General features: G+C 54.6%; 2 protein-coding genes across 3 annotated transcripts; both read right to left on the bottom strand.

The window, feature by feature from the left end:
* Positions 1-766: 766 nt before the first annotated feature.
* Positions 767-4072, bottom strand: ZNF768 (zinc finger protein 768). Its single transcript, XM_010972459.3, has 2 exons — positions 3149-4072; positions 767-2856 (listed from the first exon to the last, which is right to left on the bottom strand). The coding sequence occupies exons 1-2, from the start codon at positions 3234-3236 to the stop codon at positions 1301-1303; spliced, it is 1644 nt and encodes a 547-aa protein (XP_010970761.2). The 5' UTR covers positions 3237-4072; the 3' UTR covers positions 767-1300.
* A 2787-nt stretch (positions 4073-6859) lies between these two features.
* Positions 6860-15301, bottom strand: LOC105082800 (zinc finger protein 764). 2 transcript variants are annotated; one of them, XM_010972454.3, is made up of 4 exons: positions 14865-15301; positions 11073-11982; positions 10804-10917; positions 6860-9991 (listed from the first exon to the last, which is right to left on the bottom strand). In XM_010972454.3, the coding sequence occupies exons 2-4, from the start codon at positions 11269-11271 to the stop codon at positions 9075-9077; spliced, it is 1230 nt and encodes a 409-aa protein (XP_010970756.1). In that variant the 5' UTR covers positions 11272-11982; positions 14865-15301; the 3' UTR covers positions 6860-9074. The 2 variants fall into 2 exon arrangements, with proteins under 2 accessions (XP_010970756.1, XP_010970757.1); XM_010972455.3 differs by having other exon boundaries at positions 6860-9988; positions 14865-15299.
* Between the last annotated feature and the right edge of the window lie 1824 nt (positions 15302-17125).

Raw genomic sequence — 17125 nt, 5'->3', positions numbered from 1 at the left:
GTGTTCGAGAAGTGCCCTGCACCTGGGTAATTTCCCTGAAGTGTGGCCTATCTTCCTCAGCTAAGGTCACGATCGGCCACACCCCAGAACCCCCCAGACTCACTGATGGCACCAACTCCCCATCGTTTCCTGAGGAGCCAAGTGTTGGGAGGGCTGAGGCTCAGATGGGAACAGAGAGTAGGATAAAGATGGGGTGGGAACAAGGTATCCTAAAAAGGAGGTGGGGCTGTGACACATCAGGGCCAGGCTGGGGAGAGGGTCTTAAGGACTGAAGTTGTCCAGTCTTCACACTAGGTCCGGTAGGTCCCTACCATGGGTGGGGTTGAAACTGCAGACACTCCCTGTAATTCTGGTCAGTCGGAGTGTGTGCAGAGGGGTGGCTCAAGGTTCCAGCTGGGGGACCAAGGGGGACAGCATAGCTGGGTGCTAGGAGCCAGGGAGAGCTGGAACACAGGCTCCAGGCCTGGAGATGAGAATCAGGGTCTGTTTTCTGGCCCAAGGACAGACTCTTGCATTTGGGAACAGGGATCTCCACAAAGTTGAGAGCCTTCTCACAGCTGCACTAAACCCTCTGTGCCACATTCAAAGCATGGCACATGAACTTGAACAGATGTAGGCAAATCGTGTCTCCCGAGCCTCAGATTCTAAGATTCCAATGAAACACTGAATAAAAAAACACTTGCCAGACAAGGCCTGGCTAGAGTTATGATCCAGCGTCTCCACTGCCCAGGGTACTAGCCATGCACACACTTCAAGGACAAGTCTCTTTTACCACATAAAGGTTTTTATTGAACTCAAATTCAGGGGTTCCAAAGCCTGAGGAAGACAAGGGAGGCTGGGGTTTGCACTCAGAAGACAGGCCCCACTTTGGGGCCCCATTCCCTGCCCCACCTACCCTTACCCCTTCCTGACTCAACGAGGGTCTCAGTAGCTACCAGTCTAAGCTACCCACTCTAATTAAGTAACCCGACCCCTCCCTCCCCCCACCCCCATCTAGCACATTGCCAAGCCAGGCATCCAGCAAGGGGCATGCTGCTGCTAAGGCCAGCTCTCTGCTGACCTTTTCTGGATCTCTCCCAGAGCCTCCGGCTGCCAGCTTGGCCTCCCTCCAACCCCTCTTCATAGCCCATTTCCCATAAGTCTCCAGGGCATGTCACTTCCTCCACCCTGGCCCCCTCTTCTCCTAGAATCCTCAATTCCTTTCTCCTCCAACGTTTCCATTATTCTTTCTCAGGGTTTCTCTAGCTCCCCGCTCCCTTCTCTTCTGCCCACCACCTCCCCCACCCGACAGGGCCCCAGGTCAGCGGCGGCCAGCCGCATGGGTCCGCTGGTGGCGGATGAGGTCAGAGCTCTGAGAGAAGGCCTTTCCACAGTCATCGCACTTGTAGGGCCGCTCCCCGCTGTGGACCCGGTGATGCTGCAGCAGCGTGGAAGAGCGGCAGAAGCCCTTGCCGCACACAGCACACCTGTAGGGCCGCTCGCCGGTGTGGGAGCGCTGGTGCTGAATCAGCGTGGAGGAGCGATTGAAGGTCTTGCCGCAGTCGGGGCAGCTGTAGGTGCGGCCTGGCAGGTGGGTGCGGGCATGGATGGCCAGCACCGAGCTCTGGCCAAAGCGCTTGCCGCACTCGGGGCACTTGAAGGGCTTCTCGCGGGCATGGCTGCGGGCATGGGGGATAAGTGCCGAGCGCTGGGAGAAGCTCTTGCCACAGATGCCACAGCTGAAGGGCCTTTGCCCGGTGTGCACCCGCTGGTGACTACGCAGGGATGAGTTCTGGCTGTAGCACTTGCCACATTCGGGGCAGCTGTAGGGTCGCTCATGGCTGTGCGTGCGTTGGTGCCGCAGGAGGTAGGAGCTGTCGCCGAAGGCCTTGCCGCAGTGCGGGCACTTGTAGGGCTTCTGACCAGAGTGGGTGCGCTGGTGGCGAAGCAGGTAAGAGCTGTCAGCGAAGGCCTTGCCGCAACGGGGACACTTGTAGGGCCGCTCGCCCGTGTGGGTGCGCTGGTGTTTGATGAGGTCAGAGCTCTGGGAGAAGGCCTTGCTGCAGACCTCACATTTATAGGGCTTCTCACCCGTGTGGATGCGCTGGTGCTGGATCAGGGTGGAGCCCCGCCCAAAGCTCTTCCCACAGATGCCACAGATGTTAGGCCGCGGACCCTGCCCACCCCTGGCCCGGCCACCCCGTCGGCCTGGACCACGAAGGGTCCCTGTCAGGCCTAGGGGATTCTGGAGCATCTCAAACTGGGGTGTAGTCAGAAGGGCCCCTGTGGGCATCTCAAAAGGTGGCCCTAGGGGCAGGCCCTCCGTGGGCTGCTCCCCAAACCCCTGGGTGAAGGAGTCCAACGGATGGACTCCCAGGGGGATGCTCAACGGATTCTTTTCCTCAGGATTCAGAAGCATCTCTGCACCTCCCTGGAATTTGGAACTTCGAGCTTCAAATTCAGGGTTTTGGGTTTTGAACTCAGGATTCTGGGGTTCAAATCCAGGGCTCTGGGATTCATACCTGGAGCTTTGAGATTCATATCCAGGGCTCTTGGGTTCATACCCAGGGCTCTTGGGTTCATACCCAGGGCTTTGGGGCTCATACCTAGGGCTTTGGGGTTCAAACTCAGGACTTTGAGAATCTGATTCAGGGCTTCTGGGTGCAAATTCAGGGCTTGGGGGCACAAATCTAGGGCTTCGGGACTCAAAACCTGGGCTTTCAGGCTCAAACCTGGGGCTTTGGGGTTCAAACTCTGGGCTTTGGGGTTCAAACCCAGGGCTCTGGGGTTCGAGCCCAAAAGGTATCTCTTCGACCTCATAGTCCCCAGAGTCTTCTTGCTGAGAAATTTCCTCTTCCTCTTTCTCACTCATGTTGCCTGCAGGATCAGAGAATTACAGAAAACCCAGATTTGTGTGGTACCTGGAAGGTCATTGGGTTCCCCCACCGTTAGGTGACACAAACCTTTCCCTCCTCCTCAAGCAGGGTCGCTGGCCCTTGGACAAGTGCTGAAATTCCCACCTCCCCCTCAGCAAACCCAGGATACCAGGTCCCCGCCCCCGCCTCCGTCAAGACCCAGGTGTCCAAGCCCCCGGCTCTTCCCCTCCCACCACTACAGCCCCCGCTCCCGCTCCCAGGCACACTCCTCGGAGGAGCGCTCCCTCCCTCACCTTTGAGGGACCCTTCAGGGCTCCCCATTTCGTCAGGACTTTGCACATCCCGGGGCTCGAGGCCCCACGGCGACGCCTCCCGTTCCATCCCCGCCGGCTCCCAGTGCGGCGGCGGCGGCGATGGCGGACGATCCTGAGACCCGGCCTGAGCGCCCTGCGACCCGGGCCCTCGCCGCTCGCCCACTCAGCGCCGCCCAGGGTACCCGGCTGCCCAGCCACGGCCCCAGAGGCCGGACGTCTTGACCCTGGGCCTCTCCAGCCCGCCGGGCCCCTCCCCTACCCGCGGCCCCGCCCCCACCCACAAGGTCTTGGCTTGCCCTGGGGTCCTCGCAGGCCCCCACGCGTCGTAGCCTCGGAGATGAGGGGCTTCACGACTTGCCTTGGCGCCCCCGGATACCGCTCCCCGCCCGAGACCCCGCCGTCTGGCCCCCCAGCCCCAGGCTGGGCTGCGGCTGGCCGACCCCCTCCCCTCCACACAGGAAGTGTCCGTCCGCGGCCAGTTTCCCCCGCTGGCTAGCGCCGCGGCCTCTCTAGGAGCGGCTGGAGGTGGAAACTCGTTGGCATTAACCCTGGGCTGGATGGCCCTGGCGTCGAGGTAGGGGAGGACGAGGCGCCCTGGAGCCGGCGGGAGAGGCTGGGGCAGTTTGTGTGCCTATGTCCTAGGTCTCCGTCCGCCCGGGGGCCTATCTCTCCGTCTCCCGGGCCCTGCGTCCGTCAATGCCTGTGGCCAAGGGCGAGGCAACAAGAGAGACCAAGGTCAGCGAGAAGGAGCGACGCTTCCCGGCGCCAGCGAGGGCGGTGTCTAGCTCTCCTGCCCTCCAGGGCCTTGGTGTCAGCTCTGGCTGAGCCTCGGCAACCTGGACGGACCCCACCCCCAGCTTGGGCTCATCGAGTCTCCTGAGTCAGGGGCCCCCCTCCTCGAACTCCACTCCCCTACACCGGCGCGCCCACCCCAACTCCTCCTGGCCCCCTCCCCTCGCTGCTTCTCCTAATCTCCACCCTTCCCCCCTAGGGGAGGGCTAGGATCGTTGCCAAGGAAACAGCCCGCCTCTGGTTTCCAGCGGCACCGCCCCTACCCCCAGGGAGCTCAGCGATTGGTCGGTGGAGCTCGTGCTCTCACCGTCCCGCCTCCTCCCACTACACCAACTGCTAGGCGTTAACAGTCGCCAGGGAACGCGAGGCACCTTTCTGATTGGTTGCAGGCTTCTCAGGCCGGTTCCACCTCCACCGTGCTCCAGAAGTGCCTGCGGGAGGAGTGGGAGGCGGGGTCCCTGGCTTTTCCCTTCTAGTTGGACCTGTGCTTTCAGACCTTTTCCCGCCCCCATTTACCCTTCATTGTGTTTTATCTTTCTGAAGAATGAAAGCCAAAGGATCTGAGGACAGACACCCTTTTCCCTCTGTCTCTCCCCACACTCTCCTTCCCAGCACTTCCCTTCTTACCACAGGTTCCATGTGCGGAAGGGGCCACTAGAGGGGATCCTGCCCCAGAGAGAAGGCTGCTTCCTTTTCTGTTACCCCGCCGTCCCCAAAGCCTGAGTTTAACTCAATCCCACGGAGCCTTAGTCCCTGGTTCCTGGATTTTCTCACAGGGAGGCAAGTATCCTATCAGAATTCCTTCAGGTGAGGGTAATAAGAGTTTGGGAGGGGAAGTGGACAGAGAGAGAACCATCTGGACTTAAAGGCTAAAAACTCTCCAGTCCTGTCTGACTTGGATAGAGGCTTGTAGAGGAAGGGAACCTGAGAAGCACTGCTGTAGGTGCAGCTTTAAATCAGGAAAAAAGTGACCCTGGAAAGACGATTTAATAGGATCCAATTCTTGTCCTTTTTCTACACTTGCTGCTGAAACTAGTTGGTAGTGTTCCTGACAATGTGCCAAATTCTCCCTGTGGGAGTTGATGCAAGAGCCATAGATTGTGTTTTCCTGTTGCCTTCCCATAAAAATGAAGGGAGGAAACTGCTTAGGAGGAAAGATGACATCTTCCATTCTCCTGAAAAGAGGTGAGAGCAAGCATTTGGAGAATTCCAAGTGGTAAAAGGCTGGAGAGAAGCAATCTCAGTAGAGGCTTACCAATAGACTCACAGACAAATATCTTCATACGAAAAGTGCACTGACTACGGGAAGAGCTGCACCTGGAGTCCCCCGCATCCCCAAAGTACACAAATGAGAGACAGACGTCTCCTTCATGAGACACTTTTCTCTGACTTCCAACCTACTTGCCCACCAGAGAATTCACACAGGAGAGGAGCAGTCACCTGCAAAGTGTGTGGCAAGCCCTCCAGCCCCAGCTCTAACATGGTCTGCTGCCTGCACTCTTCATAGTATGGGCCACAAGCCCCACGTGGAGCATTAAGTTGGGCCATGGCTTCAGTCTGCTCTGGCACTAGAATTTCCATGTGGAAATTCAGTCTTCGTGTCTAGAGGAAAAGAGTAGCCAACTTTCAGGCAGCCTCCTCCAACACCAGTCCTCTCTATACAGTTGGCCTTCGAGAGGCAGCCAGCCTCTGCCTGCCACATAGCCATAGCAGTGACAGACTCAAAGTACAAGGAAGCCTCTGATGAGAGCTCGAACTTGACCCAGTGTGTGTCCTGAGAGGCAGCCACTTTATTCACAGCTTCATCCCCTGGTGTGCAGCAGCACTGGGGCAGATTCAATGTGCAGCCAAGGTTTATGGTCTGGTCAACTTGGCCCACACTTGAGAGAGAGCCCTAACAAAGGTTCTCAGTGTGAGAGGGGCTCCTGTGTGAACTGCTTCCTCCCTGTATGCAAAGGATAAGCCCTCTAAGAGGCCTTCTGTCAGATGCTATGAGAGCTGCCCCTGTATATTCAAGAAGATTTGAGGTACCCAGGAAGAGACCAGCTATGACACAGGCCCCTTTAGGAAGAACAAAGGAAAGGGGAATCTTTGTGTATAGTGAGGTCATCAGCTGGCCTGACACGCTTGGAACACGCCCTGAGACCAACCCCTACTCTTGCAAAGCAAAGGGTAGCTAGAAAATAACATTCTTTTTGTTGTTGTTGTTGTTGAGAGCAGTGGTTCTCTCAGACTTTAGCAGGCATAAGATTACAACCCTGGTGAATCTGATTCAATAGGTGAGGGACAGGGCCCAGGGAGATAGCTGCATTTTGAAGAGATACTGCACGTGATTCTGTGACAGAAAGGCCTTACATGGAAAAACACTGGCCTAGAGCAGGTTTTATCTTCTGAGTCATAAACATCTTTGCACATCCTGTTCCTAGAAAGATACACATGAACAAATATTCCAAAAAAATTTACGGGTTTTTGGAGCTCAAATCAATACTTATCCTTTACATAGCTTGGACAAACTAGGGATGGGCCACATGGTTACAGCCTTGACCTCTCACTCTGGCCATGTAGACAGGGTTCATGTTTTCACTGGTGTAGACAAGTGTTTCTCCTAATACACCAGGGAAGCCGTAGGGAAAGCACCTTTCTGGCTTAAATTGCTTCAGGATCTGAGCCTCAGAGACCTGTGATAGTGGAGAGAAAAGTGAGCCCCACCTTTGGGGCCCTTCCACTCCCATCCATGCCAAGGAGTGAGGAGGTAATAAGGGGCTTATGCTGAGGCTTAAGCGTTCATGACACTCAAAAATTAAGTGGTGGAAAGTTGGGTCAGCAGGGCAGGAAGCAGAGGAGTTGGGTCAGGTTTGGGGGCCCTAAGTAAGCTTTGCAAACTTCAAAGCACTCAGAGAAAGTAGCAATTATACCTTTAATTGGCAAGCTCAGGGCAGGGTCCTGATCTGGCTTTGAGTTTGAGCTGAGAACTGGTATTGCAGGCTGCCTTCCCCAGGCAGTGCTGAGGGGCAGGGGAAGGATGGGTTGTACACTGGCTTCTCTAGGGGATTAAGAACTGGTTCAAAGGTAGCCACTTCCAAGGTGCTTCTCCACAGCCCCATGTCCCCCTTGGGACAGGTGGCACGTGAGCCAATCCTCCCAGTGAAGTTTAGGCTGAGAGGTCTTGATAGGGTTAGATTTGAAGATTAGATTGGAATCAAGTCAGTTCATCTCTTTACCTGAACAGTGTCTCTTCCTCAAATTTTCTACCTTTTCCTTTACAAGCTTCTCCAGGTTGATAAATCTGATTTCTTCCTAAGGCCAGACACAGGGCTGAGTTGTCAAAAGGCAAGTGCACACAGGCCACCAAGGACTCAAGCCCTTGTTACTCCTCCTTGAGGCGAAGCATCACCCCAATCAGAGGCAGGAAAGGGTCTGCCCATGGTTGGCTGTTTCCATCACCTGGACAAAGCTGGACTCTGACCACAAAGGAATTAGTGGTAGATGGATAATGGAGTCACAGGGTGATGGGAGAGGATTCTGTGTAGAGCTTGGGAATATAGATGAGTGCAGTTCCCTCTGGCTACTAACCCCAAGTGTTCCTGGCCTGGTCCCCTTTGTGATGGAGGTACCTAAAGAGAGGGAAGATGCAAGCTTTGCTTTGTTGGCCCTGGAGCTCTCATCTCAGGCTGGTTTCTCCCTGGCCTTCGTCTGCTCTGTGGCTGTTTGGTCACTCATCTTGTATCTGGGCTTCACTGACATTGGGCTGCTCTGTCCCTAGTCCAGGTCAATGCCTGTGGGTCATCACAGGGAGTGGGCAGATCCCTCCAGAACCCTGGTGGAGACACTGGCAAGGAATTCAGGAGTGGTCTGGTAAAGACAGCAGGAAACCAGGAACCCTAGAGTTGCCCTCTGTGTGTGACCTTGGACAGGTTGATTAGCCTTCCCCAGTCTCAGTGTCCCCAACTGCAAAAGGATGGAAAAGCTAAGATCTCTTCCAATTCAAAAATGTGATGAGGCCCTCCTGGCTGGGCCTAGAGTGGCAAAGCCTGAACCACTGAGCTCTCCCTGGGAGGCCCAAGGATTAGAGGGCACTCTCAGGCCCTTCCCCTTCAAAACAGGAACTGCAGGTCAGCTCTGGCATGCGAGACACTACTCTGTTTGGGGCAGAAGTTTCAGTCCTGACTGCCTCTTCCTGATGGATTCTCCTCTCCAAGCAAGATCCTTCCTTCTGTAGGCAGCTATGAGGGTGAAATGAGTTGATGGACAAGACAGTACTTTATAAACCACAAAATGCAATACAAGCCGAGGTCTAACATAAAGCCTGCTTTTCCTTCTCTCCTGCCACCCTTTCACATGTATGCTGTCTCCATGAATCCCTGATTCAGAAACAGTGGAATGAGGTAGACTACAGTTTGTAAACTCAAATGACTACAGGAGCCCAACAGGTCATGTAGATGAGCAGAAAATGCCAGAAGGAGAGGGCCTGCTTTGCCAGAGATGTGGCCAAGCCATGACAAATGCCAGCTAATACTGGTAAGAGGTGATAAATGACAGGCGTGATGAACTGGAGAACCTGGGCTCCATCCAAAGGGACAACTGCCCTTCAGCTCTCATCCATTGTGGTTCTGTGAGAGGCCAGAAACCTAGCTTTATGTGTGAAATATCCTGACTTTTAAATCTTAAACAATAATTTGTCACATTGTTAAACACTAGCTGGGCCAGAAAAATATTTTAAAAGTCTGTCATGGGCCGGGTTCATTACATGGCCACCAGTTTCTAAATTCTGCAGTAAAGTCAAGGGGTAAAACAAAACTCTCCACCTCAGTCCTCTTATGTCTAAGCTGAGAAACAGCCTTTTCTTCTCCACAGTGGAAATCTAGTGAGGGTTTTTACATCAGCCCTAACTCAACAAAGGGGCTTCTGGAGTCTGGGACAGAAGGGAATAAGGTATCAGCAGATCAAGCTGGTGAGGGCCTAAGATGAGATGGTCCTCAGGCCCCAGGTCCAGCTCTTGCTGGGAATTCTGTGCCCTTCCTGGAGCTGTCACAGAGTTTTGGGCCCCTGAGGCCACCTTGGGCCTCAGGCAATATCTTGATCTTCACCCTTTGACTCCTCACCTTTGAGGCCATCACCCACACTCCTGGAATATCTCTGGGTAGTGCCGGAAGCCCACGGGTGGGTCCAGGTCCCCTCGGCCAGAGGCCAAGGGTATAGGCAATCCACTGGCACCTCGGCCCCTGCGTGCGCCCGCACCAGGCCGATGGACCCACTGGTGCTTGGCCATAGCTGACTTCTGGCCGAAGCACCTGCCACACTGGGGACAGGGGTAGGGGCGTTCGCCACTGTGGGTGCGCCGGTGGGCTGCCATCTCAGAGCTCTGTCGGAAGCAGCGCCCGCAGTCTGGGCACGGGTAGGGCTTCTCGCCCGTGTGGGTGCGCACGTGGCGCCGAAGGTCGGAGGCATGGGCAAAGGCGCGGCCACAGTCCGGGCAGGGGAAGGGGGTCTCGCCGCTGTGGACCCGCTGGTGCTGGTAGAGGGCAGAGCTCTGGCTGAAGCAGCGGCCGCAGTCAACACAGCGGTAGGGCTTCTCGCCCGTGTGGACGCGAAGGTGGGTGGTGAGGGCGGAGCGCTGGGTGAAGGCCCGGCCACAGTCCGGGCAGCGATGCGGCCGCTCCCCGCGGTGGATGGCCCGGTGCTTGCTCAGAGAGGAGGCCTGGCTGAAGCCCTTGCCACAGTCAGGGCAGCAGAAGGGCTTCTCACCCGTGTGGGTGTACAGGTGCTCGACAAGGGTGGAGCGCCAGGCGAAACTCTTCCCGCACATGTAGCAACCGTGACGCTGGTCTGCCCTAGGGACCGGGGGATGGACACAGAGTGGCGGGCGACCCCGGCGAGGCACCTTAGATGGCTGCTCGCAACCATAAGAAAACCCAGCAGAAAGGGGTTTGAGAGTCGTCAGCCCAGGAGGCTGAGTGTCCACAAAAAGGCTCTTCCCCAGTGCCTCAGTCCCTTCTCTCTGTCCTCTCTCTTTCTTGTTTCTGGAACCTGCTGGGAGTTAAGAAGAGAGCTCAGACCCCGGCTTATCCTGATCCTTGATTCCCACATCCCATATGGTGACAGAGAAGTCTCTTAGATACAGCCACCTTCTGGACCCACTGCTGCCTCTCAGACTCAGCTTGGTATAGGCAGAAAGCTAGGAGTGACTCCTTTCCCTCAGCTGCAGAAGACAAAGAAACACTGCAGAGACAGAAGGAAGGAACAGGGGAACAGTACACTCTATCTTAGGGCTGGGGAAATGGGGGTTGGGGGATGACAATTTAGCTGGATCATGGCAAATGAGTGGACGGTAAGGATGCACCAGACAGCAGGAACAGCACAAACAGAGGCATGAAGGTGGCTGGCATTGACAAGTTCAGAAGGGCTGGGCAACGTGCAACAGGTGGACAGGATGGACTAGAGGAAGAAAACAGCGCAAGCCAAGAGAGAGGAGGCTGCTATAAAAATATAACAAGAAAGTAAACTAAAACACAGGAGGTGACAGAGAACCTAGAGGGCAGGCAGGGGTCAGTGATGTGGAGCTCAACAGAGCTTAGAAACCAACAAGATGTGAGGGGCTCAGAATCAGAGGAGCTGGGAGTGGAAAGGCAGGTATGCCAGGGTCCGCACCCCAGCAGGGCCTGGGTAACACTCATAGCCCCTTTTAGGCTGAATCCAGAAGAAGGCAGGGACCAGGTATTAATAACCTTAGCTGGGAAAGCAATTCAGGGAGGAAACTGATGTGCAGGTAAGGAGTTGGCAGAGGGCAGGCAGCAGGATGGGTCAGGCCCAGAGGAAGTTCCCCGAAGCACCCAGTACTTCACCTGTGTCTGCTTCTGTAAGACACTCTCCCACCTCCGGGTCCCGGGCATCTGGTCCCCATAGTTCCGCCTCTTTCTCCACCCAGGAGATGAGGGCTGGCTTGGTACCTCGGAAGCCTGGAGAAGAAGAATGCAAAGCTCATGCTGCAGGGGAGGCTGCCGCATAGGGTCCTGACTTACCCAGCCTGGGGCCTCCCACTCCACGTGCAGGACCCAGAGGCTGGGCAGGGTAGGCCGGGGATGTGGGCGCAGGCGAGCAGGTGGGGCCTCACCGAGCGCGCCCAGGTGGCCGTAGGTCTCCCGCATCACGTCCCGGTACAGGGCCCTCTGCGCGGGCTGCAGACACCCCCACTCCTCCAGAGAGAAGTACACGGCCACGTCCGCGAACCTCACGGGCTCAGGTGTCCCCCGCTGGCGTCCGGCCCCGTTAGGTTCCCGCGCCGGGAGCGGGGCCGGGGGCGGCACCATCATAAGTGCCACCCCGGAGGTGAGCCAGAGCCACCCCTACCAGCCCGGGTCCGCGGAACCTCCGCGATCCAGAACGCTCCCCGGCCGGGCCCAAGGGTCAGGGCGCCGTCGTGAGGCCGGGAGAGCAGGAACAGACCCTCGAGGGCTCACGAGGGTGACAGGACACTAAGAGCGGGTGGCCGAAATTGCACCGAGAACCAGAACTGGAAGGTGCCTTCCTAAGAGATGGCGGCAACGCGGCTCCACGAACTTTGCTCCCGCGCCATCGTGCCCAGATGACGCCACCCCAGGGTCTCCAGGTGGCTTTGTCTTCGAGCCCTCAGTCAACATGGCCGCGGCGGCTACAGGCGCCCGAGAAGGCGCTGCCACCGGCCCGGGGGCGGCGTTCCCTAGAGCGCGGCGCCCGTCCCGGGGGCGCGGCAACTGGGCTTCCCTGCCGGGTCCCCGCGCCCGTCGCGCGGGGAGGCGCAGCCACGGCCCCGCCCAGGCATGGAGCAAAGACCTCCAGCTCTGCCGCTGTGAATTCAGACGTTCATTTTCGTCGCCGGACCGTTTATAATTGGGCTTCGGCCCGTCCCTAGGTGACAGCAGGCTTTGCCCAATGTTGAGAGTTTAAAAAAAAAAAAATGGAGCGGGTAAAAGAATCTTCTCTATTGGAAACTAGGTCGAGCCTGAAATTCTAGGAGCTTTTGCTTCAGGAGATCGCAGAGGCAGCTGGAGGAGAGTAGGGAAAGGCCTGAGAAAAGTAAAAACGACCCTCTTTCTGCAAACTTACCCTCCCGCTACAAGCCCTACAGGATGCCTCCCAAGCATCTGTTTACCTGTAGCTCAAATCTGGCTCCTGAGCTCCTGATCACAGGGCCATCTGCCACCTTGACCCTGTATAGATGTCCCACAAGCACCTCTGAGTGGCTCAAACTGAACGCATCCCTTTCTTCCCCTCAACCGCTCCTCCTGGAGTCTTTATCTCAGCAAATGGCACTAACTCTCTCCATCATTTCTACCTTCAAACCCTCTGTCTCACAGGACATATTTATTGACTGCCTACCCTGTGTTCCCCACATGCCTTCATACATAAGTCCCCTGCCCTAAGAAGGCTTGATATTTTTCCTTTGCCCAGCTAAATCAGTCACAGCATTTCACACTTCATGGAAGTGCACTTCATCTCTTCAGCAGGTCTGGGGTCTAGTCTGGAGCTTTTGTCTGTTTTCCTCTTTCCACAAGCCTCCCTGAGGCCTCCTCCTAACACCTTGTATCTGGTGGAAGCTTCTCCCCAGGGGAGCTCAACAAGTAAAGAGCTGATCACAGCAGAAAGAGGGGAGGGAAGACAAAAACTTGGGAAGGGTGAGGAGAAGGTAAGGACACAGAGTTGCCCCAAAGCTTGACCCCAGCCCTCGTTCTGCTAGCCTCTTAGGCCCCTGAAGGACACAAGAAAATTTCCATTAAGAGTGATTTTTTTTGACACCACATTGTAAAATGATTATAAATCAATAAAAAAAAATTTTTTTAAAAAGAGTGATGGCTTTTTGTCACCTGTCAGTGTCCATCCCCCATGATGGTGCCTCTCACACACAGGCCTGGAAGAATTCTGGGTAGTGCTAAAAGCTCACAGGAGAGTCTGGAACCTCCTGGGGAAGAAGCCAGGGCAGAGTCTGCACCCCTGGGTCAGCCCCTGAGGGCCATGGTAGCAGGCTGGTGGGTCTACTGGTGGCCTCTGGTTGAAGCACCTCCCACTGTAAGGACAGTAGCAGGAATGCTTGTCTGTGTGAGTCAGCAAGTAGCATGAGAGGTACTGCACTGGCTGCAAGTAAAGGGTCCCTCCCCAGAGTGCACTAGGCCAAGGTGAAGGTAAAGGTAAACCATGACTGCACTCAGGCTGGAGATGAGGGTACTGCATGAGTGCCAGGTGCTGAGGCTGGGCGCAGACTGAGGGCCTGGGAATGTCCTGGCAACAGGAAATGTTAGCCACAGACTCAAAGACCAGGTCAGTGTCTCTGATCCCAGGGACTCATGACAACTCCCAAACAGACTCCTTCTGCTTCCAAATGTATCATCTTCCCAAGGGGTTGTTGGGAAACATAGCAGATTCAAAACTTGCCTTTTTTCCTGTTAACTCGCCAAGGCCTATTCATGTTCACTATGGCAGACAAATTTAGATGGGTACCCAACCCCTGGAAGCCCCCTTCTGGACTGTGTTGGCCAATTGAAGGGCTCAAAAGTCAAGGACATTCCCACCCACTCCAGGGCCAACCAGAGGAGATACTCTCAACCAAAGGAGCAGCTGTTACAGTGACCAGGGAACCTGGAAGAGAGAAAGGTGAACTGCTTTCATCCTAAACTTGAATTTGCACATTGCTACTGACCTAGACTTTGGATGATTCATACAGTGTGACCTGATCATGGGACTACTTGGATGCCTCAGAGCCAATTAAGTGAGAAAGAGAAGGTCAAGATTCCAATCTCTAGTGGGTGCCATAAATTCAGGTTGGCAGAAATTAGTAACACCAGCAGTAAAGAACACATAGATGGTGTTGCTTGCTCAGCAAATGTTTTCCCTTCCAGCTGGAACTGGGACGTTGCTTCCACTTATGGCTTTCTCTCAAGTTTCCTCCTGCTGGGGATCCTGAACATCTGTACCCTACAGCTGCGTCTCCTGCTCCACCCATTTGATGAGGGCTGGTTTGGGGTCTGGCAGTCCTGGGAAAGAACTCTAATCACTCAAAAAAACATTTCTTAAAACTTCCTTTGTATTCATTTAATGAAAATGTACTGGGCACCTCTGATGTGCCAGGCATTGTTCTAGATGTTCTGGGTATGGAGACACTGGTGAACCAAGATAAGGTTCATGCTCTAAGTTTACACTAAGAGAGAGAGATACCAGGTAGGAGCTCTGCTGGCACAGGTGTGGAAAGTCCCTTTGGGCAGACTGTGCTCAGGAATAGAGAGATGGACACAGAACTGCAATTCAGAGACTTCCAGCACGGAGCATAGGAGCTCCGGAAGGAATTTCTTGAAGATGGCATTTCAAAAGGGCATTGAAGGATGTTAGATCTGGAGATCAGTATATAACAGAGCAGAACAGAAAGAACAAAGGCTCATTAAGCTAGAAGCAAGCCCAAAGAGCAAAGATTCTACTTAGCTGGAGCCAATGAGATGCTACTGTCCTTACAGTGGGAGGTGCTTGCCTGTAGAGAAAGATCTGGTCATAATTGGAGGTTAGTGTGCCACGGGCCTTGAAGGCCTGTACGGGTTCTGAACTTTTTGCAGGAAGTCCCGGGTAGCCAATGGAGGAATCTGCCCAGGGAAGCTCAGTTATGAATTTCAGTTAGGCTGATACGGCGAGCATCCAGGGAAAGAGAGCCATCCTGGGGCAGGAGTGGGGACAAATCAGGGACCTGGCTCCGCTGATCCCACCCACCTCCTTCCCTTTTAAGAGATTCAAGACGCTGGCCCTCACCGAGCGGGCTCAGGTGGAGATATGTCACCGCAAACAACCCCCCACCCCGACTCCTCGGGGAAGAAACACATGGCCACATTCACCTCCCCGACCCCTCAGCCTTTTTCCCTGCTCCTTCCCGCCAGGCCTACACCCGTACCTCCGCTGGGAGCCCAGAGCGGGGGCGGAATTATGGGCCCAACCCTACCCCTCCAGGGAGGGACGGTGGGGCTTCTGCCTCCGCTGCAGGGTGGTGGTGGGTTTCGGCCGGCCTAGGGGACCGGAAGTAGCTTCGGATGGGACCGCTCTAGGACGACAGGAAACGGCCCGTTACGTCCTCGGTGGTCCCAGGACGGAGACATGAAGGCGTCCTCAGAAAAGATGGTGGCTCTCTGTCTTCCTTCTGTTTTAGAGGAAGGCATTTAACAGCTTCAGTGTCAGCCTGGTGTTGATGACCTGGTTCATTCACCCCTCGAGTTGTCTTCTCTTCCTGTTCTGCCATTGACCTTGCCAGCTCCTCTTGCCCACAGTTAAGATGGCCGCAGCCGCTTTGGCATCCGCGCTCAGGTCGGGCGGGTGAAAGGTGAGGCTTGGGTGCGGGTGCGCTGGCGGCGGCGAGGGGTCCAGGAGAGGGGAATCCAGGGCCAGGATCCAGGTGCCCGCGGCCAAACTTCCTCTTCCCAATATCCGCGGCCCACACAGTGATTTGGTCGTTAAAAAAACTTTTTTTTTGCCAGAAGGATTTATTTGTTTGTTTGTTTGTTTTCATTTACAAGGTACAGAAAACTATTCAGTGAATGTTCTCCCCACCTTCACCATTCCTCTTACAGTTTCTTAAATATCCCTACAGTGATAGTCCATCTGCCTGTGCCCTACAGAGAGAGTCTGTTTTGTCTTATCTATCTATGGTATTTCCACACGTTTACTAGCTCTTACTGAGGACACTGGGCTGAATGTCTCTTCAGGGCCTTTAAGTTCAGTCATTTTACATAAGAAGAAACAAGCCCAGTTACTACCCAAGGTTAGGCAGCGACTCCGGCTCCTAACTCGAGCCCTTCCGCTGCCTCCTCCAGGCCTATTCCAGAAACGTAACATGAACACTTCGAATTTACTGACCCTCGCTGACATTGTGAAAGCGAACTGGATTCTCAATTTATGAAGTCATGATTGTAGTATTAAAAGTTAGATGAGTTACTGCATGTCAGGAGTCTTGTTTTAATGCTCCATGTGTATGTGCCTTTGATTCCAAGCTCTCCTAACAGAACAGTGGCCAACTCTGCAAGAGCTGCAGTTGGTTCTGCGATGTGACTAAGACATTGATAATATTAGCTTACCTTGATCGATCACTTTCTATATGCCAGACTCTTCTAAGTGCTTTTGCTTGTTAACTCACTTAACGCTTACAACGCTTCAGAGCTCAGTACCCTTCTGGATCAGGTAGCTGAGGCACTGACCTCGTTCCAGACCACACAGCTAGTTTGGGGGAAAGCCAGGATTCAAACTCAGGCAGTCTGACTCCACAACCCATGCCGCGAGGTCTCAAATTATTGAAGGCACAATCTCAGCAACCAGAAACAGGTGGGATTTTAGGCCAGGTTATAAGATGCAGTTGTAATGTGGAGTAGTGCAAGAGGCTGGGACCTCGGAAGTCAGAAAAGCTGCTTCTGGTCACCTATGCAATTCCATACCATCGTATTAAATGTAAAAAGAAAAAATTAAAATGAGGCACTGTCAGTATTGAAAAGTAAATAAGAGGGTTATGTTTAGGGGTCAAGTCATAGGAAAAAATATGTCATTCAGGTATTTGGGAGGTATGTGAAATTGTCCTGCAGGAGGGTGACAGGCTTCACAAAAGGTACCCTGTAGCAGCTCCCACAGGTGGTCGTCTCTTGCTCAGGCCCATGCCGATGTAAGCCTGGGGTCTCCTAGCTGGTCTCTGGGCATCCAGTCCTTTGCCTTTCCCCTCCATCCAGAGCTGCAGCCTGGTGTTGTGAAAAGAGCATCAACTGAGAAATCAGAAGGTTTAGGTTCCAGGCCTACCTCTGCCACCAGCTCACCTGTGTGGTCTAAGTAAGACCCTTCCCCTCTCTGGGCCTCAGCCTTTCTGAGTGTATTCTATGGAACAGTATCCCATAAGATGGGAGCACGTGCTCTTCCCTAGGCCCCTTGGAGAGTCCTCTCAACAAAGAAACCTATTCTACTCTTGGCTTCCCCAACCCTGCTTAAAATACTGAACCAGACATCTCCAAGAGCTCCCTTTCAGCTCCAAAATGCCACAGTCCACCCTGTTCTCACCCCCAGGCCCACCCCAGGAACTGCTCCTCCATCCTCCTCACTCAGCCAAAAACCTTGTCATCGTCCTTGGCCCCTCCAATATTCCAGCCCCCACATCCAGCCAAGACCCGAGTTCCCACTTCACCT

This window comes from Camelus bactrianus, chromosome 18, assembly GCF_048773025.1.
Source record: "Camelus bactrianus isolate YW-2024 breed Bactrian camel chromosome 18, ASM4877302v1, whole genome shotgun sequence".
In the NCBI taxonomy this organism is placed as follows: Eukaryota; Metazoa; Chordata; class Mammalia; order Artiodactyla; family Camelidae; genus Camelus; species Camelus bactrianus.
This window is presented reverse-complemented; position numbering and strand designations above follow the sequence as displayed.